The following is a 23,609-nucleotide window of genomic DNA, read 5'->3' on the forward strand; positions in this document are numbered from 1 at the left end:
AATTCTTTTAACTTTTGTTTATTTCTTCATCCAAACTAAAGCTTAATTTTGCAGGATATAAGATTCTTGGTTGGCATCCATTTTCTTTCAGAGCTTGGTATATGTTGTTCCAGGATGTTCTGATTTTCAGGGTCTGGGTTGAGAATCTGAATAGATCCTAATTGTTCCCCCCCACCATATGTAATCTGATTCCTTTCTCTTGTGGCTTTTGAAATTCTCTCCTTGTTCTTTTGCTAGGCATTTTTATTATAATGTGCCTTGGTGTAGATCTGTTGTGATTTTTACACTTGGTATCCTGAAAGCCTTTTGTATTTGATTTTCCAATTCATCTTCATGTTTGGAAAATATTCTGATATTATTTCACTGACTAGATTGTTCATTCCTTTGGTTTTTAACTCTATGCCTTCCTCTATCCCAATAATTCTTAAATTTGGTCTTTTTGTGTTATCCCCAAATTCTTGAATATTCTGCTCATGGTTTCTTATCATCTTCACTGTGTGGTCAACTTTATTTTCATGATTATATATTTTTGTCTTCATTTTCTGAGATGCTATCTTCCAAATGGTCCACTCTGTTGGTGATTGGTTTTGATTGAGGATTCTGTTTGGGATTTTTTTCAGAACCAGTATCTCCTTATTGAAGTAATCTTTTGCTTCCTGTATTTGCTTATGTAGCTCTACATTGAAATGATGTTTTGCTGCCTGTATTTGCTCTCTTATATCATCCTTTATTCATTCACAGAACGTTTTAATTCTGTACATCCTGAATTCCTCTTCTTCTGCTGTGCTGGCCATGGATTCTAATGATGTCATATTTGGTTTGTTTGGGGCCCGTTCATCCCTTGTTTTTTTCATGTTGTTCATGTGTCTTCCCTTCTAGCGCTGTGGATCCAAGGTGTTACACTTTTTACCCTGCAGGCTTATAGTGTCCTTGCAGGGTTCTAAACCTCTCCTCTTTAAGGGAAAGATGAATAATAACAGATCCCAATACAAACAATATTCAGCCTTAAACCAAATGGTTCCTCTCAAATCGTTCCTATTAAGATGTTTATGGTTTTGCCACAAGATACAGAAATGATGAGTTCAATATTATCTAGAACATAAACAGTAGGTTTGCAAAAGGGTCTACAGTTTCTGATGGTAGACAAAGAGAGAACTTGGGGTGGGGTGTAGGATGAAATGTTAAGTAAGTAGGAGGTGAGGATATAGAGTTATTAGATTTTAGGAAGTGTGGAAGAGGAATATAAAGAAGTTGGCTAGTAGCAGGAGAAAAGAGAGAAAGTGATTTTGGGGAGAGACGTAAGTGGGAAGATAAAAGAGTACAAAAGACAAACAAACAAAAATTAAATATGTAAAAATTGCATATAAAAGAATATACAACACCACTGTAATATTCTATTCAGACATCCCAGTCCTCAGTAGCCTATTTCATGAAAAGTACTTGGTTTCACAAATGGTGGGGGTGTGAGGATGGGAGAAAAGAGAGAAAAGAAAAAATAAAAAGAAAGAAAAATCTTGAAGGAAGAAACAAGGATAGTTTTTGTTGGAGATCAGTATCTTCCCTGCTTTTCTTCTCATCCAATAGGTGGGATTGTCTGTCATTTGCTGGTATCTCCGCCCTCAGGGTGGTGAAGGTTATTAGGGTGGGAGGGTTGGTCTTTGGGGCAGAGCTCCTGGAGGTAAAGTATAGCACTTGCTGGTCCCCAATGGAAAACTCACCCCAAGGACCTCCTTTGGGGCCCCTTTGTGTGATGTGGTGCCTATTCTTATTTCCGTACATTGCCTGTAGACCTCACAATTCCTGGTCTCCAATTGAATCTCTAAACTGTATCCCACTCACACCCTCCCTTTCTACCTCCCAATCAGGAACCTCTCTGGAGGTCTAGTGGGCTTCCCAATCAGGAACCTCTCTGGGGCTGTGCATCTGTAGCCAAGAGCTGTTTTGATTGGGCAGTTCAGGGCCAGGCTTTTGAGCTACAGACCAGCGGGTTAGCCACAAGCACTGTGCCAGGTTAATGACTGCTGGGGAAAAGGGAAAGCTGGGGACTATAGGTACCTTGATATTGCTTCTAGGCCCCAGTCGGAATCCCAGCCTGGGAGTTGACCCAACTAAAGATGGTGACAAAGGGTGTCCCAAGATGGAGGTGGCTACTTTCAGAGATGGGGTGTCAGGTTGGGTGGGGCCGGGTAGTGGAGTTGGGCTGTGTATTCTGAGATGCAGCTCTGCAGCAATAAGAGTTGTGGCTAGCGGCTGTTTCCAGACCCTGCCCTGGGTCCCCAGATGCAGGCTACCACATGGAGGGGATGATGGCAGTGGTTACAGTGTCCCAAGATGGAGGCAACTGGGGGAAACCCACATTGGTAGATGGGGATCCACAGGGAGTGGTGGCTGGTGGTCTTGCCTGAGGGAAGCAGCTGGGAGGTCCTACTCATGGGCAGTGGCTTTAGGGCCTGTGTGGGCGAGCGGCTGAGTGTCCTATGCTGACGCTGAGGCCTGGGGACCTGGGTGGGATGGTGGCCAGGATTCCTGCACGGGAGCAGCTGTCAGGGTTCCTCTTAATAACTCGCCAAGAAATGGTATTCCCACTGCTTGAATCCCAGGTCATAGAGTGACACAGAATGCAGCCTCCCTCTAGCCCGCCCTCTTGGCTCTCTTATACGTACACTTAAAACAGGTGAATTCTAACTCAATAAAGGTGTTAACAAAAAACAAGGTGTTGGGTATGATGTCATGTATGAATTCTTTTGTATGTGTCTGAAATTTGAAAATGGAAGTCAAAAGAATCTATACATCATGGCCATCTAGACAAACATGTGCTTCCTTCCTTAACCCACTAGTGTGCCAACCTTTTCTTAATAGATTTCCTTTAGCGATGAATGGTCCTTCATGCCTGAAATGAACCTCTCTTTTGGGTCATGATGTATTGTTCTTTTTAATACATTGGAAAGCCCACTTGAGAGTATTCATTTAGAATTTTAACAGTTTTATACTTCATTCAACTCTCAGCAGTTAGCTGTCATCCACAGCGACTGTAGGTTTCTGACCGTGGTAACGGGGACAGGGTTACCAAAGCACACAGCCTGGTGGTGACCTTCCTCCTCGCACCTTTTCTGGGTAATCGCACACGGACACCACGCGGGGCCTTCCTTATTCCTTTGGCCCAGCAGCTCTGTCGCGCCTGGGGTCGCGCGCACCTCTGGAGTCCCCATCTCCTTCCTGGCAGATGTCGACATCTTTCAGTGCGAGGAGCCGTTCTGGAAGCCCACTCCATGGGCGCGCTCCGGGTCGCGACCTCGAGGACGGCAGAACCGCCTTCTTCTGGCCACCCTTCTAGGCGGGAGCCATCCCGCCAGGCCCCAGGCGGAAAGGGAGGCGCGGAGGACTGTGGGAGGGGAAGGCGTTTCAAGTCCAGCTTCCGGTCGCCCGCGGAGGGACGGGAGGTGCGGCCGGGGAAGGGGAGCGGCTCCCTCCTCCCTCGGGCAGGAGTTTTGCGGAGTGATGAGGGTGTGCGGTCCCTGGGTTTTGTTTTCCCTTCTTCTACACCTTGATTTCGAAGGTGGTCACAGACACAGGGAAACACGCTGTTTTCCTGCCGCTGTGTGGCCAGGCCAGTCCTTGGTTGTAAGGTTCGGGCACAAGACAGAGGGCAGCTTCTGGGCGACAGGCGGCCCGTGGCCCTCACCCCACTCCCTTCCTCCTTCCCGTACTGCTGCCTGGAGGTCAGATGTGCCATCGAGACAAGCCACACCATAGAAAAGGTGGCACAGTGAGCTGGAAGTCGCTGGGTCTCCAAGGACCTGGCATCTATTTTTAGTGCTATTTCCTTGATAATTATTCAATTGATTCTATTTACTCAGGTGTGTTATGGTTTAGATATGTAGAGTCCCCCCAAAGCTCATGTGTGACACAACGCAAACAAGTTCAGAGGTGGGAGGATGGGATTTTGAGAACCTTAACCCCATCAGTGACTCGCCCCCCTGAGAGGCATTAACTGAGTGGTAACTGAAAGCAGGTGGGTGGCTGGAAGCAGTGGGTCAGGGGACATGCCTTTGGGTTGTCCTTGTAGAGTGGAGCTCTTTCCTCTGCCACACCCTTCTGTCCTGAGCGCCTCAGGCACAGGAGTCAGCCAACTGTGGACTGAGACTTCTGAAACCATGACCTCCCACATAAACTTTTCTTCCTCTAATTGTTCTTATCAGGTCTTTTGGGCACAGCAGAAAAAAAAGCTGACCAAAGCAGGTAGTCTATCTTTTCTAGAGTTACTATGCATTTTATGGAGGTTTATAAATTTATTAGCAGAGAAGGTACATATTATAAAATAATTTTAAAATCAAACTTCTGTTGTTCTTAGTATTAGATATTTGTTTTTATCTCTTTGTTTTGTTCTATTTAAAGATTTGCCAATTGGAGGAGTCTTTTCAAAGTACCAACTCATGGACTTACATATAAATTTTCAAGTGTTTTTGCCTATATATCTGTTAATTTTTGCTTTTAATCATTATTACTTCCTTCTTTATTTTGTTCTTGTTTTTCTATTTGATTTGAATGTCTAACTCATTAGTTTTCATTTTCTCTGGTGCAATAAAAACATTCAAGGCTATGAATTTTCCTCTGATTTCACCACTGGCTATTTTACAAAGCTTCTGCTATAAGTATACTCATTTTCATTAAATTTATCCTTTTTGAAAAATGTATGAGTAGTCATATTAAACTTGACTTTTCTTTTGGAAGAAATTTCTAATTTTATAATACTATAGTAGACTATACAGCTTGGGCGATTCCTATTTATTAAAATTTTATTGAGATTTTGTCAAAAGAATATATAATTGATTTTTACAAGATTTCCACAAATTTAAAAATACATATTTGCTATAAGAGATAAAGGAATATGGCGTGAAGATATATGCATAAACTTGTCTCTCTTCTATGTATGGATTTTGAATTTGGCTTTTGAATTTGGGTTAATACATATTGATGTTGAAAACTGTTTTAAAACAAAAATGACTATATTTTGGGTTTTTGCTTTTTTTCTACCATCCTTCCACAGCTGTCTGAGAACATTCTTCTTTTGGTGTATTATGCACCAGTGTGTCTGGGTTGTTGGCCCATCCTCTCCCGGTGATCCATCAGTGATTTCTCATTTGCAGAAAATGAGAAAAATTGGTCCTATTCCCTTAAGACCCAGCAGTTGTATCTAGTCTTCAAAGGTCTAGTCCTTGACCTAGATGAGAGGCAGTGACTCCTGAGAAAGGAAGTAACCACTTCCCATCTAATGGGATCCTTGCTGAGCAAACCCTACCTCTAGTGATTTTTTCCTCTGGAGTTTTCTTCACTAAGCCTCCCTGTGTTGAGCTTCAGCCTCAGCTGAATGTTTGTAAAGGGCACAAACAGAGGCACCAGCGTAGACCACAGGTGACCACATATCAAGCAGGTACTCTCCAGAATCAGACAACATCTTGCAGACAGGCACACATTGTGTCTTTGTACTTTTCTAAGTACTTATAATCTCTGCAGTATGGTTTTTAAATTTGATGTGCAGGGTTTCAGAGGGACTACCTGGGTTTAAGTATGCAAAACCCACAAAGTCAGAATGAGGGCATTCCCACTTGACCACAGACATTCACAGAAAAGTATAATAGTGCATCAGAGATCCTTGCCAAGTTTCAATTTCTGTTTGCCTTTTCCCTCCTTTCTCAAAAGGATGATACACTCCAATAACCTGCATTCGGGGTGAGTGTAATAATCAGCTTTGCTTCTATAAATTAGGTGCCCTTATGTTTCTTAGTGAAAGTCACATTCTCCGAACATCCTAGCTAGTCCCGTAGTCTCAAATATAAATAGCTTTTCAGAGTGGAGAAGATACCGACCCAGGAGACCTACTCTCACTTCCGTCTCTTAGACCCACGTGCAGGATTTCCCACAACCACAGTGGTTATTTTGACAGGCCCAGGACCAAAGAACACGTGTATTCAAAAGTCCTTACCTTCACAGAGTGTTTTCCCTGGTAAATATTTTGCTTTGTAATTTTTTCATCTTTACTCTTATTCAGAGTCCAGAAATAAGTGAGCTTGGATAAATACCATGAAAATAGGTTTATCTGCATATAATTTTACTCTTGCCTTTTTGAAAATCAGCTGGAAACTACGCAGTGTCCTCAACAGTAGTGGTGCCCGTCCAGGAACGAGGCCACACCAGTGCTATAGCAAGGGTACTACAGTTCTCTCTCACTGGCCATGAAGTCAGGCTGGTTTGGGGAAAATAGCGACCAGAAATCAACTGAGCCATGTGGCTCAGGCACTTCCTCGCTTCTCCTTCACAGCTACAGAGTGGGAAAAACCAAGCCCTCTTAGGGGGCTGTGAGACTGAGAAACATTTCTGTACTGATATTCTGCTCGGTGCCAAGGAGTCTGCACCAGAATATGATTTAGCTTGGACTTTGTGGTCGCTAGTCACGCACCTCAGTCCTAACTGGCTTCAGCTGCAAATGAGTTCCTTGGTCTCAGGACTTTATTTTTGTTTGCCTCCATTTTATCAGCTAAATCAATCAGAACCACAATCAAGGGAAGCAGCGTCCCTGGCTCCTCTCAGCAGGTGTGGTGACACAGCTAGTAACTGTCACACACACGCAGGGGCAGCCACGCTGAAAGGCCCAGGAAAGCCCAAGCACAGGGCGGAGGGGAGGTGGGTGTCAGTGCAGGAGACGGTGCCTCCCTCAACACACTCCTGGGGGGCGTGTGTGGACAGGTACCTGGCAGAGTCACCCTCCTCCTGGGCTACAAACCCCCTACCTGTAAAACAGGGGTGGCAACAGTTCCCTCTCTGCAGGGCGCTGCCATAACTAAGATGGTAGACGCACAGCGCCTGGGTCAGGGCTGACCCAGAAGAACCACGCCTCACGCGAGTGCTCCTCAGCCCCAAATCCACAACTTGAAGCCACCAGTTGAGCTCCCCTGAGCAGAGCAACACTGTCAGTCGCCCTGGGCAAGAGGCTTTGGCCTCACTGAGAGGGGCACTCCTGTAAGTTTAGGGGACATCGGGGACTGTCACTAGACAGCAGCACAACCCATGAGCACACACCCAGCAGTGCCAGCTGCAGCGCTCCAGAAACGCAGGCTGCAAGGACAAATTATGATTCGCATTACAATTTATTCTGGGTGCTAGATTGGCAGTTCTCTGGGAAATCCATGACTGACTCTTTAACCACCTTAACAGTGAGCAGCAGTGACAAGAGCCAGTGCCTTCCAGCTGGCCACAATTCCACTGGGAAGGGCAGGGCCAGTGGGGCTGAGGCAGTCAAGGGCAACCTACTGCAGCCCAGGAATCACCATCAGCAAGTGGGGTAATTCCTGCCCCCACTTATTAAAGGGCAATTCAGTCTAGGACAGGAGAATTCTGGTGGGGGCCAAAATGGACTGGAAGGTTCCATGGCCCCAGGGCTCCAGGACGGGTGAGTTCAGGACGCCCTTTCGGATGGCGCCAGGCTTTGGCTTCCTTTCACTTTCTCTTGCGGGTGAGGTTCTGCCTTTGCTCTGAACTCAACGTGGCTGAGAATTGGCACCAGGCTCTGTGGAGGCGCTCGCTCGGCTCTGAGATGACAAGATGTGTCCCTACCTCCACGGGTGCTTCCAGGAGCGCGCTTTAGACTCACTGTCCAGTCTTCCCTTCATCTCCCCTCCCTTCCTCCTCCTGGGTTTAACTGAGGCTCTGACAACTCTGAGCCCTGGACAGAGGCACCGTAACTCCAGGGAGCAGCTGCTGCCCATGACAGCCGACACCTGCGCTGTTCTGCAAGCTCTGATGGAGACGTGAGGGCCAGAGTGCGGGGAACGGCAGCTGGGGTGCTCACTCGGCTGCCCAGGCCTGAATGGAACCCTCAAGGTAGCTGGGCGGCGGGCGGGCGGCTCTTCAGGTGATGACTTTCCTTACAGCACTCATCATGATTGTCTCAGTTTACTGAAGAATTATACAGCAAGGTGCACCCCAAGCCTCTTCTTAAAATTGTCTTTTAGCTTTTTTATTAAAAATGATTTATTCCTTAGAAATATGGCAGAAAGTAAAGGCTCTTTATTTCCAGCTACTCAGTTTAAACTTATCATCAAGGACAGATAATCTTTAGTTCATGTGCATATAAAAGATTTACAGAGCAGAAATGTGTTCTCTGGGAACCTACTTTCAGTAACTCGGATAAATCCCGCCAGTTTCACTGTAAAGTCCTAGGATAGGGCGGGGCCTCAGCCAGGCCAGGCTGCCATTCCTTCTACGCTGGACCTCCCATCTCTATCATAGTTGACATAACAGAACTCAGGTGTTGGCTGTCGTGGGCAGGGCCTGGCTTTGCACCAAACACATAGGGGATAGTGGGAGTGCAGCACCCCCACGCCTTCAGGAGGGCCCACCAAGGAAGGCCCCAGTTGCACAGCGGCATGGCTTATTTCTGAGGTCTTGCTAATTGTGGGCCAACAAACAATGGCAGGGTTTGAAGGAAGAAATTTATTGCAACAGACTCGCCAAAAACAGTGAACCATAATTCAAGGCTGAGGCAAAAACTGGCTGCATGTCAAAACACTTGGCTGAAAGCACAGGGCCCTCGGGTGGGTTAGGGCAGGCCAAGTTCATCAGCTCAAGGGTGTCCTCCTGGCACTACCCCATGGTGGGGCCTCCACTGCCCCGGGCACGGTCTCTTGCCACTCAGAACCTGCCCTGTAACAAGAGCAGCTCACCTGCATTTGCCTCCCACAGCCTTGCATCTTGTTCCGGGAATGTGGCAGCAGGGGATTCGTGCCAGTCCTGGACCCCAGCCCCAACCAGCGCTACCAGGTCCTCCCAATCCTGAGAGCAAGAGTGATTTTCCCAGTTCCCTAAAGCTTTTGGAGTTTATGGAGAAATGTTACAAAGAACTACAGACTCAGGTGGGACATCCTCCTGGGAGGGGTCCACAAACTCATAAGCAACGAGCATGCTAGTGGCTGTTCTGGATGTTACCTGGCTGCTGACCCTTTACTGCCAGGAGCCCCTCGCTATGTCTGTCCGCTAGCAAGTTAGGGGCTCCCTCTGTGCGCGTGACCTAGCCTTCCAGCAAAGCCCAAACTGCAGGCACAGTGCTTTACTGAAACTGAAAGGAACAGGAACGGGAGCCGGGTGTTCTCCTGGAGCATCTTCCATGAGGCGAGCCTGGGCGTCCAGAGGGTCTGCGAGCAGCACCTGCGTGAGCGGAGGGCCCAGGAAACCTGGGAGAAGGGGGGCACTCGAGGAGCCAGATTCGTTTCCAAGGCAGATCACAAGACACGTGTGCTGCCAGCGTGGCTCCGGCCCGAGTCAGGGGAGGAGCTGGCCTACCACCTGGCCACTCCACTTTCCCGCCTCTGGCTACGTCCGGCAGAGCTTCAGCGGGAAGTTCTCTGTGATGAGGTGGTCGGCGTGAAGCAGCACCACGATGTTCACCTCGAACTCTGTGGAGAGAAAGGACGGGACTCGGCTCAGGAACAGGTAGTGGGCAGAGCAATGCCAACCTCAGAGGTGCAGCTCCACAGAGGGGGCCCGGCGCCACCTGCATAGCCTCCCCTGCAGCATCACCCTGCCTTCCAGCCACCCAGGCCCTCGGGGCACACCTCTGCCTTGTCTGGGAACAGGGCTCCTGAGCTTCATCACCTCTCTGTCCTCCTGTTCCAAACAGAACACCCTCGAATTCTCTTGATTAACGGATACTGTTTTTGCTTTATTTTCACCTTTCCTGCAATTCTTAAGGGAATTATCAAACTCTGAGTTGCCTGCAGCTGGCTGGGTGCCCCTCCAGTCCCCAAGTGATGAGCTTCAGGAAGAATGACCGTTTGTTATTCCTCTGGACGTTGCTAAACTCGCCTGAAGTGCCTGTTTAAAGCTTGGCCCTCACCTTTCAGCAAATAAGATTCTTTCTTCACCAGCTCTGTAGCTACTACGGACAAGCCTGACTGATCCCACAGAAGGGGTGCATGTGAGGCGGGTGCCTCCTGCAAAAAGGAGCCAGGTGCCTCCCCTGGCATCAAGAGCAGGGCAGGAAGGGCTCTGTGTGGCAGAGAAGTGCGCTGGCCCAAGGGGGCGCCCAGCACACACTGCAGAAGCTCGGCTCTGCATTTGGGGTCTATGCCCCCATGAGGTGGCTGCCTTCTCCCGTAATCAGTCACAACAGCAGTCAAGCACGCATTCTTTCCTTCCTTTGATAACTGACACTATAAGAAATGGCTTCTTGGCTGTCTTCTGAGCCCTGCTCACCACTAATCCCTCCAACTCCCCCAGTTGTCTTGTGGCCCCGGGAGGGAGGAGTGTGAGGCTGCACACACTGGTGCCCAGCAGGCAGGGGGCCTGTGTTCGGGGCTGGCACTGGCTTTCACTTTTAACTGAGAACACTTGGCAGAAGAGCCGTTTCACCCAGGAGCTCCTGACGCTCTGAGCGCCGTCCCCCTGCAGCTCCTGACACTCCAGCAGGCCTCCAGATCAGGCCTGACCCTCACATTTGCAGCCACTTGTGGTTGGCAGGCAGAGGAGGACACGTGGAGATCCTGCCTTAATGCAGGACACAGTGCTCACACCTGACCTCCCTACCCGGAGGCTCCTGGACCTTTTCTGATCACTGTTCCTCTCCCTGAGAATTGGCCTGGCTTCCGGTGGCCATGCCTGCACAGTGTCCACACCTGCTTGGCAGGTGCATGAAGGCCAAGCGGTCCAGGGTCCCCGCTCCAAACTCTTCCCACAGCCAACAGGAAGAGGACCTTGGGGCTTCTGTGAGGCCACAGCTCCTTAACCAATGGTTACAGGTCACTTCTTTTCTACAGAGACCCACACTAACCACCTGCTACTCATTTTTAAGTTCTAAACCTGACTTGGCATCAGGCTGAGGACAAGAGAATCACTGATCTCCTGGCTGGAGGACAGGCATTTTTAATATGTGTTGATTGATAGTTTCCTGGATTTGCTTCCTCTGAAAATTCTAGTGAATTTTTAAAAAAAAAAAAATTAGGCACTTAATATAAAGCACAGCAGAAAAAAAACAATTTTTGTACTTTTCTGCAGTTTATTTAGGAAAACCAAGCCAAGAATTCAACATTCAAGATCTTCTTCCTCAATTTAAATTTGAGGTATTCTGAAGTAGAAAACATTCTTTGGAATAACATGCATGGTGCCACAGAGTATAAAAGGAAAACCTGCCTGATACTGTCCTCCAGGAGGACACCAGGGGTCTGGGAGAGAGGCCACCTCTGAGTGTGGAAATGGAGCTGTGGGGGAGGGGCCGCCGCCTGCACCTCTGGCTTGGGCACCTGTGGACGTTGTGCCATGGGCAGGGCCATCTAATCGACAACCATCACAAGTGTGCTTTCGTAGTCAGCCATAGGGCCTTTGCTTGGGTCAAGTCTGACCTGCGCAAGGCCTTTCTCCAGACTCTGCTGCCCATGCGTCCTGGGGACAGTAGACTGACCCTGTGTCCTGACCCTAACAGGCTCTCACTATAATGTGACATCTCACAGAAGGACCCAGAATTCTACAAATACTAAACTGTGCTTCCACCTGCACTGGCCAGCCCTGCTCTAGGGCTCACGTCCACAGCACATACAAAGAAAATGCAAGTAGTGCCCAGTGACACTGTGGCAGGTGCCACCAACCTTCCCTCTGGTAATACAAGCTTGGTGAGGAAGCTACACGGACTTATGTTTTGAATTAAGTTATAATTAAGTTATAATTTAAACTCACGGTATAATTTTTAAAGTTCCTCATGGACTAATAATAATGCACAGTGACTCAGGGATGTGACATTAACACAAACATACTGGTCTTGGGGAAAAGTTCCCACTTCTCAATAGAGCAGAATAACAGCAAAAGCCATCACCAAAATCCCCTTGTCATACATGTTTGTCAGCGAGCCTCAGGCAAGGCTCAGAAGTGTTCCAGGAAAGCCCAGGGAACTCTTTCTGAGGTATTTTCAACCATCTGCAAAGTTGTGCCAGGAAGTGCTAAAGTCACTCGCAGACTCTCCTATGCTGTGTCTACCTCTTTAGAGTGGGTGACCTCCCAAATGAATCTTATCAGCATGACGATTCTTAACAGGAGGGACATGTCATTAAAATATCTAGTAGGACAGGCAGACACACCTATGGTCCCAGCAACTTGGGAGGCTAAGGCAGGAGGATCACTTGAACCCAAATTTCAAGGCCAGGCTGGGTAACATGGCAAGACCCTGTCTCCAAAAAAAAAAAAAAAAGGACCCTCAAAACCAAAAAACATTTGGTAAAAAGACTTAAACCCACTGAAATGTTCATGATATGTTAAAGGAAAAAAAGTGGGATAGAACACTAGCTGGGACATGATTCGGATTGGTGGTCAAACATTCACACACGGATTCAGGGAAAATGCCCAGGGGCCTCCTGATGACTGACATTCATCCCAGGAGCGTCACTGTTCCCACCTGGCCCTAGCAGAGGAACTGACCTTGACGTCCCTTCCACACTACTCCTTCTGCCTGCCTGTCCCTCACAGAGCTTAGAGTCACCTGCCCTAGTCTGCAGAAACGTGGCTACCCACTGCTATTCCCCAGGCTGGCACAGCAGTGAGGTTTGGCTGAGGGACAAGGCCTGAGTGTCTGAGCTGCACAACCTGAGTGGCCCACACCTTCCCAGAACCCGGCCCAGCGGGGCTGAGGGAGCGCTACTTGCCCACTTTGAAGTTGGTGGTCTCCAGCGTGGGGCAGGTGAAGAGCCTGGGAAATACCATGTGTATAGGGACAGAGAGGCCCCTGCAGACGTCCCCATCGGCAATCTGAATGTTCTGGATCTCTGTGGCATCACGTGCATAGCCTTCTGCACACCCTGGAAACAGAGGAAACAGCAGATCACCAGTCCCCATCAACACTGCCAACCTGTATCAACACACTGGCCCACTTCTCCAGTTCTGCAGAATCCTAGAGGTCCACCTTCCATATTTCACTTTCCTCAAACACTCTGCAATGGTTAGGTGAGCAACTTAATGTCCCAAACTAACAGGTCAGTGGTATTTGGAGGTGGGGCCTTTAGGAGGTAGCTGTGCTGAGTGGGCTGTTGAGGGAATGGCTGTGTTATAGAAGTGAGTTATCTTTGGTATACTTGGTCTTTCTCGCCATTGAATGCCCTCCTCCTTGATAGGATGTAGCAAGAAGGCCTTCAACAGATGTTGGCATCATGTACCAAGAACATGAACCAAATTAGCCTCTCTATTCCTTATAAACTGCGTGGTCTAGGGTATTTTGTTATAGCAACAGAGAACAAACTAAGACACATTTATGGCAAAAAGAGACTAGATCTTATTTTGCCTCCACCCACATCATCTCTAGAGCAGCAGGCAGAGGCTGGGCGGTTGCAACCAGCAGGGCCTTACCACAGGTCTCCACGCGGACCAGCTGCAGCTCTATGCTGCGGATGGCGGCGTCCGAGTGCTCCACTACCAGCTCTCCTGTCAGTGGCTGTGTGATAACACAGTTGGTTGAGTTGAGATGTCCTCTAATGAGGAATTTGGGGAGCAAAGCTCTCTAAAACAAACAAAAACAAATATATCAGGAGTGTAAGGGAAAAGCCAAAATTACTAGATAGCTACTTTGGTGTAAATCCTGAAAACAAAGCTGAGTTACTGGTACAGGGTGCACGGAGTCCTGTTTTAGGAAACGGGAAGACAGGAGCAACACAACCACATCACCCATCAGCCTGCGCAGCAGGAGACGGGTTCATTCCACAGCTGCACATGTGCACACGGCACCTGAGCACCTGATGGACTATACAGAAGGACCCGAGGGCTCCACCCAGGCCGGCCTCCACTCAGATCCAGAAGTCTCCTGTCTCAGCCAGTAAGACATACAAGGTCTCAGGAAGTTGGCAAAGGGCATCCAGTCACCAAAAAAAAAAAAAAAAAAAAAGGGGGGGGGGGAAAGAATCAACTTTAAATTGTTCCCTATATGGCAATTTTCGAAAAGCTAAGACATTTATTTTATTTCAAGGAATTTGGTTTTTTTCACTGCAAATTATTTTGCAGTACTGAGGACTGAATTCAGGACTTTGTGCATATTAAGAAAGCTGCTGGGCTGGGGCTGGGGCTGGGGCTCAGCAGTAGAGCGCCCACCTCGCATGTGTGAGACCCTGGCTTCGATCCTCAGCACCACATAAAAATAAACAAAATAAAGTTATTGTGCCCATGTATAACTAAAAAAATATTTTAAAAAAAAAAAGGTGTCCTCCTTAAGGCTGGACAAACACTTCGGCTCTTTTCTCTATAAACAGAAAGCCGGCTGAGAGCGAGGGATGGTCACGAGGGATGGTCTTGTGGGAAACAGTCTAGAGAGTGAGACAGCTATTCCTGGCATCTGCACCTCTGCCATGTCCCAGTCACTGAGAGCATTTCAGAGTTTAGTACACCACTGTCCCGTAGAAATTCAACAAAGTCACAAATGTCATTTAAAATCACATGTGTAGCCAGGTGTGGTGGCATACTCCTACAATCCCAGTGCTCGGGAGGCTGAGGCAAGAGGTTTGTAAGTCGGAAGCCAGGCTCAGCAACTTTGTGAGACCCTGTCTCAAAATAAAATTAAAAAAAAAAAAAAATAGCTGGTGATGTAGCTCAGGCACACCCCTGGGTTCATTCCCCAGTACCAAAAAAAACTTTCAAAAGTAAATAAAATTACACTGTAATTTTATTTGTAACTAATTTATAATTAATTACAAATAAAATTTGTAATTAGCTACATTATGTTATTTAAAATTTTCTAGTAGCCACATTAAAAAGGCAAAAACAAAAGAAATTAACCAATATTTCCAAAATGTTATCATTTCCACATATAATCAATATAAAAATTTATCTATGATATTTTACATTCTCTTTTTCATACTGAGTCTTTAAAACTAGGCCAGTATTTTCAACTTCTGCTCATCTAAACTCAGACCAGCCATCGGAAGTGGCAATGGTCACAGGGGCGGGGGGCCACCAACTGACCAGCACTTATCTCAAACTGAAGAGCAGGGAGCTCTCTACCTGATGGTTCCCAAAGATACAGCCTCTAAAAATGTCTTGGTTGAAGACAGAGTTTTAAAAATAAATACACATAAAAAAAAAAACAAAAAACATTTGTTTGGAAAAATAAAAAAGCGGTAACAGTTCACATTAAAATTCTTTAAGGCAACTGATGAAATAGGAAAAGCTTTCTATGTCCACCTCAAAACACTCTTTTCCATCCTCCCAGTGGTGACATTAGCATCTGCAAACAAAAATCAATTTGCACTATTTTCTGAGTCTGATCTCCAGCCTTCCTGTAGTATCTGTGAGCCACCTTATCCTTCCAATAAATCCCTTTTCTACTTAAAAAACAGCAAACAAAACCCACCATGGTATTTTAAAAAATTCTTTTTGTAGTTGTAGATGGACAGAATGCCTTCATTTTGTTTGTTTATTTTTATGTGGTGCTGAGGATCTAACCAGGTGTCTCACGCATGCTTGGCCAGTGCTCTCCCACTGAGCTACAGCCCCAGCACCCCACCATGGTATTTTATAAATAAGCAATTTTATTTTGATTTATGTTATTTTCTAACAACAAACATAAATGCTTCTGTCATAATGAAAGACGTTCTTTTTCATTTATAAATAAAAAGCAAAGAACCTTATACTAGTCAAGCTGCGAGGAACACCCCCTGGACTCCACCCAGTGAAGCATTTCCGTCAGATAAAAAGTGGATTATTGGGGTTGGGATGCAGCTCATTGGGGAGGCTTGCCGAACTGCAGTGAGGCCCCAGGTCTGTCCCCAGCATCACAAAAAAACAAACACAAAAAGAACAAATGATTGCCCAGGACACTGCAAGAGTGCAGGCACCGGGGCTGGGGATGTGGCTCAAGCGGTAGCGCGCTCGCCTGGCATGCGTGCGGCCTGGGTTCGATCCTCAGCACCACATACAAACAAAGATGTTGTGTCCGCTGATAACTAAAAAAAAATAAATAAATATTAAAAATTCTCTCTCTCTCTCTCCCCCTCTCTCTTTAAAAAAAAATAATAATAATTAAAAAAAAAAAGAGTGCAGGCACCACAGACCTCCAGTTGGCGGAGAGGGCAGCGTGCAAGAGTGCCCACCGGGGGCCTGTGATCACTGTGGGGGCCAAAGAGACATCTCAAGGTGACTCATCATAGGATGGGGAAGCGGTGAAGAGTTGGGACTTCCTACTTAGAAGACTCTGAGGGCAGATCAGGACAGGACAGGGCAGTGTCCCAAGTCATTTAAGGCCACAGTGTAGGTCAGCGAGCCCAACACCCAGAGGACAGGCTGCCTGCACACACCTCCCACTCCCCGTGTGACCCTCAGTGCAAACTCAGTGTGCACTTCTCCTGGGGAGCCTGATGCTCACTCAGGTGGGGGCAGAGTCTCCTTAACCAAGCCACTTACCAGGTCCTCACTCGTAAATTGGCAACCAAGAACCAATGAATTCCGGAGAATAAGAGCAAGAAAAAGAGGAATCTGCTCCACACACAGAGGAGCCACGAGAGAGGGAGGTGCAGCGTGAGCACTGAGGGGGCTGCCCAGGAGGACAGGGGCCTAGAGAGGGACCACGCTGCTGAGCTGGGGCACAGGAACCCGAATGGCCTCCTGAGCCACATGCTCCATTCTCTAAGGAGAAGGAGCCATGGAAAATGGCAGAGGAGTTGTGAACCTTCCAGAAGGTTCTGAAACCCATGACATACCACTTGCCTCATTTATACCTCCCCGGGGATGAGGTCATCCCAAACTTTCCCTCAACCCAGTTCTAATCTGTATTTTCCAGTGAGTGAAATGAAGAACTAGTCAAGAAGAAAGTTCTGTCCAGAAGGAGCTGTAGGAATTCCCTACTTCCTCAAGAAACAGATATCTTTAAAAAAAGAAAAAAAAACTGAGGAAAATTGGCAGCAGTGGATGAGTGCTGGTCCACGCAGGCCGAGGCAGATGGCCGAGAGCTGCTGTCTGTGAGTGCAGCCCTGCAGGGTCGGCTGGGCTGCTGCCCTGACTTCTGTGTGTCCCGGGGTAAACGCCCTGGTGTGGGGAGACTGCTGGAATCTTTGAAAAGCACTTGCCTCCTATTCTCTGCCTGCCGGGAATGCTGCTGGGAGAAACTACCAAATAAATATCAACAGAGGCTGACCAGAGGCCATGGGCAGGCAGACCTCGGCTAACCTGAGAAATGAAGGAGTAGGGGGTTTGGGGCTCGCGGTGCAGCAAGACTGAGATGACTACCCACGGTCAAAAGCAAGCTGGGGGTGGGCTTGTGGCTCAGCGGTAGAGCACTCGCCTAGCACATGTGAGGCCCTGGGTTTGATCCTCAGCACCACATAAAAATAAATAAAATAAAGGTGTTATATCCAACTAAAAAAAAGGATTATATATATATATACACATATATATGAAAAAAAAAAAAGCAAGCTGGGCGCCATAGGCCCAGCTGCTCAGGGGACTGGGGCAGGAGGGTCACTTGAGCTCGGAGGTTTGAGGCCAGCATGGGCAACACAGAGGACTCCATCTCAAAAAGCAAGCAAAACCACAGACAAGGAACTTTTAAACCACATTCTTCTCCTAAGCTGAGTTCAACATGAGATCAAACTGAAAGTACCAAATAATTAGTGTACAGAAACAATCAGAAATCCTCTCACCATGGCTCAGTTCCCAGCTAAAGAACAGTTGGTCATGGGGTCTGGTCACTAGGAAAACCCATGGCATCTGAGTGGAATGAGAGGAACCGGTTACCTCTTTGACGTTCTGTAAAGTTTCTGGGGTGATGGTGAAGTCCACAGGGCTCGGAGTCAATGTCCCCTTCTGAGGCTGGAATGGGAGGTAGAACTGCAGTCAGCAGGCTGAGGGCCAGGGCTGAAGAGCTCTGCAGGCCCAAAGGTGTTGCCCTCTTTAAAGAACCAGGAGGGACTTGGTACTAAGGAAAAGACTTGGCTTCCAAACACAAACACAGCTCTGCAAAAAACACGGCTGTGCTCTTTGTCAAATTCCTCCGCCCCGCCCCGCGTGAGGACTCATCTTTTCATCTGTAATATGAGAAGGGTGTCGAAATCTCCAAGGCGCTTTATGGGTTCAGAATGTTAGAATTACATCTATAAAGCAAAGCAGTATTCTGGGAAGTATCATCTTAAACCCTTCTCTGAGAAGGAGAGCTAACACTAGAGGGTCTACTGCGTGCTGAGTCTCATGAGGCTGTCCACTCCTCCCAGATGGTTACATCATACATGGGAAAGTGAGGCTTGGAGGTCGGTGCCCTGCTGGCTGCCTGTAGAGCTGTGAGTGGTGGTGGAATGAGGCACCTGGGCCAGTGCTGTCAGCCTCGGAGCTACACAGCCATTACCTGGAAGAATCAGACCTATAAAATGAACCGTGGATGCCACCCACATCAGCTAACAGGGATCATCTCCACATTACATTCTCCAAGAATCCATCCACACAGCCATGCTGCAACCACGCTCGCCATGGGCTTCTACCAGGAGCCAGGATCCAAAAGGCCAGCAAGACCCAGGGAGTGGGCAGAGGAAGGGCAGGTCAGCAGGACCCAGGCAGCAGGGTGGGGCCAGGCACTGAGCAAGGCCAAGGTCACTCACTCACCATGAGTTCATGACAATGAATATTCTTCTTGAATACACTCTTTAACTTAACAGGTTCATGAGTATTCTTTAGTGAAAATACTCTTCTTTGCAGCATTTAAAGAAACATTGACCTTATAAACTATAGACCACAGTATGCTTTGGCCTTCTTCTGAAACCATTCACCCAAAAGACATGACACTTGAAGGCCACGTGGTGACAGACGGCCTGGAAGTACTCACTGCTACCCAGACAGAGCATGCCACCAAAAAGGGCTCGGTGGTCTCAGTCTGGGGACTGGGGGAGGCATAACCTGGGGGCTGGCCCTGGGCAAGGAGCCACTTGGTTCATTCTTCACAAAACTTGAGACTTTTTATCAAGGACATAGAAGACTCTTTCGGGGAGAGTAATCCACATAAAAATTTTGTCTTGCTTCAATTTTAAGACTGTTGATGGAAAAAAGAGAAATAGCCAGCTAAACCAAGTAACTTCCAAAAAAAAGGGAAACATTTTAAAAGTGTTTTATACAAATGTAACAAATGTATACAACGTAGTTTATCACTGAAAGAGACTCTTAAGCACTATGAGTATTAAAAATTTAACAGGAAAGGGAAACTACAAAAGCTCTAAAAAAATGACAAAAAGAATGTAGGTGAACAGAGGACATCTGTGATTTTGCCAATCTCACACACAGCAGATTTAGGTCTTGTGTTTTTATTTACTACTTAAAAGATTCCATAGCTTGGTGCAGTGGCACATGCCTATAATCCCGGTGGCTTGGGGGCCTGAGGCAGGAGAATCTTGACTTGAAAGCCAACCTCAGCAAAAGCCAGGTGCTAATAAGCAACTCAGTGAGACCCTGTCTCTAAATAAAATACAAAAAATAGAGCTGGGGATGTGGCTCAGTGGTTGAGTGCCCCTGGATTCAATCCCTGGTACCCCCACCCCCGCCAAAAAAAAAAAAAACCCAAACCACAGACATTTCATAATAGTGTAACAGAAATGCAAGCCCAAATTTTCTACAAAACCAAGCTGACTAGCCTGACGCTCTGTGGTGGCCCCATTGGTTAAGGTGTGTGGCGGGGACTGTGGAGTGTGTGCAGGCTTCTGCTCCACACCAAAGTAGCCCTGGGAGCTGCAGCCTGGGGAGTTACAGCTCCCGAGCACTGCCCCGCCAGCCCCAGCTTGACTAGAGCTATGGAAAGGGCTTTCCAGCTTCAAACAAAATTCCAGAGGTCTGAGCAGGGCACAGACCAGGGAGGGAGGAGGCATGGCCACTTCTATATGAGACAGCACTAGCAAAGCCCGAGAGAGTGCAGAGTGAGCACAAGTCTGTCACCATGTGTTACAGTGAGTATAGGCACTGATGGTCACTGCTGATTCTGCATGACCAAGGAAAAAAACTGCATGCACTGTGAGGGTGAGGTGCTTATGCCGCGGGCCACCTCTGACCAGGCATCTCCTGTCTTAGACTAAGTAGTTAACTTATCGCTTGTGCACAGGGTGCAATGCAGACCCGAGGAAAGCTTACAGCAGAGTGAACAATGAATTCACAGGTCTTCGTCAAGTCTTTGGCCAGCAGAGACCGCCTCATGTCACAACGCAGCATGTACTGGAAGGAAAAGTCAGAGAGAACAGAGTGTTAGTGGGCTTTGCGCTTGTCTTGGCATGATATTCAAGGGGTAAAGGAAGTGACATATTTTAGGGAAACTTTGTCCAATGAACCTGTTTCATAAAGTAATACACATAACGGGGGAAGTTAATGTTCAAATAAAGACAAAAACAAAGAACAAGTAAAATCACTTCAAGGTTATTCCTCAGCCTGTTCCCACAGTCGTTCTGAGGCTGGGCCCCTGGAAAGCACACACGGTCTCCTTACCTACAACCTGGGCGAAGACCAGAGCAGGAGGACAGAAGAGCAATGGCAGAGGAGTGGAGCTGTCCCAGTGCAGCTGTCCACCGCGCTGTGTGAGCCCAGACACGTAACAACTTCTCTGAGATTCCACTCGCCCCTCCATAAAATAGGGGTATCAATACCCACCTGCAGTGAGCATCAACTAGCTCACACATGGCAAGCACTGAGTGCCAGGCCCGGCACAAAGTGACATCTAGTAGAAAACACCAGAAATACCCGGAGCAGCACCCGGCACCTCCCAGCCCACAGCTCTTCCCTCACACTGCAGAGTGTGTGAGGCACCAGAGCCAAGTTCACAGTTCACACCTGTCACACCCGTAGGGGGCTTCTAGTTGACTAAAGAGAAGTAAAGGCAGAAGTAAAGATCCAGGACCTCAGGGATCCTAAAAATTAGCTCTTCACATCTTGATCTTAAGGAGGAATAAAGAAGGGGAAGTATTTTTAACATTTTTATTTTGAAACACTTCTAATCCATACAGAAGTAAAGGGAGGAGTTAGGGAAGCCCTATGTATCCACAAGCCAGCTCACTCGTGGCCAGCTCAGGACCATCTGACTTCACCATGGCCAGCAGCAGATGGCTGCTGCGGGTGAGGGACAGAGCCGTGGCAAAGAAATGCGGCCACCGCACACCAGCTCTGAACCTGGCCGCTGGCTTCTCTGCAGTCCCTGGCTGGTTTTCTGAGCTGGCCACTGCTGGCTACTTACTGCAAAGGGGGCTTGTCCTCCCCAGACAGAGTACATAACAGGGCTGGTCACTGAGCTTGAAGCCAGCTTGGGACTGAGACAGCAACCTCACGTCCCTGTCCATGAACCTGGAGCAGCCTGGAAACAAAATTCCATGATATGATTACCTTCTTTTTGCTAGTCTTTAAAACAAAACCAGGGGGCTAGGGTGCAGCTCAGTGGTAGAGCTTGGGCAATACCCAAAGTCTGTCCCCAACATACCCCCAAATCCTACAACTTATGTTTAATAAAGCTAGCTGCTGCTTAATCATCCAGGAAAAATTTTAGAGTTACATAAAAAATAATTTTCATACCTAGGACCATATGCATAGTTGTGAATCTTTCATGAAATAAGTTCTTATATATCTAACATACTATGGGAGATTAGAACATTTTTTATAAGAATCATCCCTTGTCTGCAATGATCATAATATATATGTATGCAAATATGTATATCTTCTTCAACAAGATTTCAATCTAATCTCCCAGCCAGACAAGTTTAGTGAGGGCTGGTAGTGTGTTCAGGTGTGAGTGTGTGTGAGCGCGTGCCCAGAACTGGAAACTGTTCTACTGCTGTACATCCCACTCACTGTCAGGCACGAGCCACACTTCATTCTGGCTGGCCTGGACTCTGATTCTTTTCCTACTGCCAACTTCCCCTCCCTCTATCTCAGTCTTGGATTTGGGCTAGATGCCTTCCACTATCTCCCTACCTGGGGACAGAGTGAACAGTAGGCCAAACCTCTTCAGAGACTACAGGAAAGAATTCTCCTCTGCTGAAACTGCCAGTCTAGTAGATTGCAAGCTGCAGCACCTATCAGCAGCCCACCTTGCCATGACAGGGGAAGAGCCTGCTTGAGGCCAAAGCTGGCACAGCAGAAGGCTGGCTAAGAAAGGGCTGGAGCCCTGGTTTCCAACCTGGACACACTGTTCCTTTGGAACTGCTGCTTCTACGATCCAATGTCTCTTTTGTGCCTAAGTTAATTTGAGTTGGATCTCTGTAACTTGTGAATGGAAGGGTGTGAATTACAGGCATCAACTTTGGCCGCTATTTAAGTGTGAAAGCATTAATTAGTAATTTAGGGCAGCTAGTGATCACTTGGAGAGGGGAGAAAGTAAAGAGGAAAATCAATGTTTGTTCTAGGAGAGGTGTCAAGTTCTTCTGCATGCCCTGTCCTGATGGGTCCTAACAATATTAATACAAGAACTACAGGGTACGTGTAGGGATAGTCATTAACTCATGTATCCATCACTCAGCAAACACTCACAGAGCACATTATGTGCCAGGCCCAGTGCCCAACTCTTCATCATTCCCTCATTAATCCCCTAGAAGCAAGATCAGGGAGGGCACTGGGGGGGTCACAAAGGTGGGGTTTGAATTCACTCCCACCTACAGCCAAAGTCCACACTGAATCCTCCCACAACACAGAGGCGATCCCTCTCCTGGGAAGCCCGGACCTCATCTGACCACGATCTTTCCCAGGTGCTAGCTCGTCCATGTGGTTATGAGCTACGGGAAGTCAGAGGGCTCCAGGACAAAAACCTCAACAACACATTGAAAGGAGGTGCAAGATTGTCTTCTCTGATTATTGGTAAACAGGACACCAACAGCAATACAGAAAGATGCCGGTCAACAGTTTTAAAGTAGACTCCCGTAAAGGGTGTTTTTAATGTTTTAAGGAGGGCTAGAATCTCTGTAAATTAACCCCAAATGTGCCACATCAGCAGACTTGGCAGGGCTGGTACAGTCTGTGCTACAGTATACAATCCTGACAGTTTGTCCATAAGAGGGGAATATACATAATGAAACTTAACTATGATTTAAATAATTTTAAAATGAAAAGGCATTTGCACAAAGTGCAACTGGAAAGACTCATGGACTCTCACACGCAATGCCTGAAAACGGAGGGGCACTTCAACGGAGCCAACCTGAGAAGAGCATGGGGCTGGCGATGTGACTCAAGCGGTAGCGCGCTCGCCTGGCATGCGTGCGGCCCAGGTTCGATCCTCAGTACCACATACAAACAAAGATGTTGTGTCCGCCAAAAACTAAAAAATAAATATTAAAAATTCAAAAAAAAAAACAACAACAAACTGAGAAGAGCAGGGCAAGCACCAGGCCTCCCTGAGAGGCAGCACCAATGGCCAGAGCGCCCAGGGAGCTGGGGGTTTAATTTGGGCCGCATTCTAAATCCTTTATTGTCTAGTAATTTTTACATTATGTAACCACAATGCAGTTCAAATTATAAATGAAAACTTTATGTCTGTATGAGAAAGGTGATATTAAGGCTTAACAATAAAACTTTTATCCAAGCAATGTGCCTAAGTCAATATTCAGAGTGAGCTCAGTGAGCAATGGGAAGGGGTGATGGCCTGTGGACCCCTGTGC

General features: G+C 47.4%; 1 protein-coding gene across 4 annotated transcripts in view; it reads right to left on the minus strand.

Moving 5' to 3' along the window:
* Positions 1-8,042: 8,042 nt before the first annotated feature.
* Positions 8,043-23,609, minus strand: part of Vps26c (VPS26 endosomal protein sorting factor C) — a 40,627-nt gene continuing 25,060 nt past the window's right edge. For 3 of the 4 annotated variants that reach the window (XM_046438889.2, XM_058577210.1, XM_046438891.2), the window contains 5 exons: positions 20,098-20,193; positions 17,746-17,820; positions 13,378-13,528; positions 12,681-12,833; positions 8,043-9,449 (listed from right to left, as the gene is read on the minus strand). In XM_046438889.2, the coding sequence (XP_046294845.1) occupies positions 9,367-9,449; positions 12,681-12,833; positions 13,378-13,528; positions 17,746-17,820; positions 20,098-20,193 (558 nt within the window). In that variant the 3' untranslated portion in view covers positions 8,043-9,366. The remainder of the gene's footprint in view (positions 9,450-12,680; positions 12,834-13,377; positions 13,529-17,745; positions 17,821-20,097; positions 20,194-23,609) is intronic. The other variant, XM_046438890.2, reaches the window with a different exon arrangement.

The sequence above is a fragment of the Marmota monax genome, unplaced genomic scaffold (genome assembly GCF_021218885.2).
Source record: "Marmota monax isolate L192 unplaced genomic scaffold, Marmota_monax_Labrador192_F-V1.1 WCK01_AAM20220418_F8-fsc00125, whole genome shotgun sequence".
NCBI lineage: Eukaryota > Metazoa > Chordata > Mammalia > Rodentia > Sciuridae > Marmota > Marmota monax.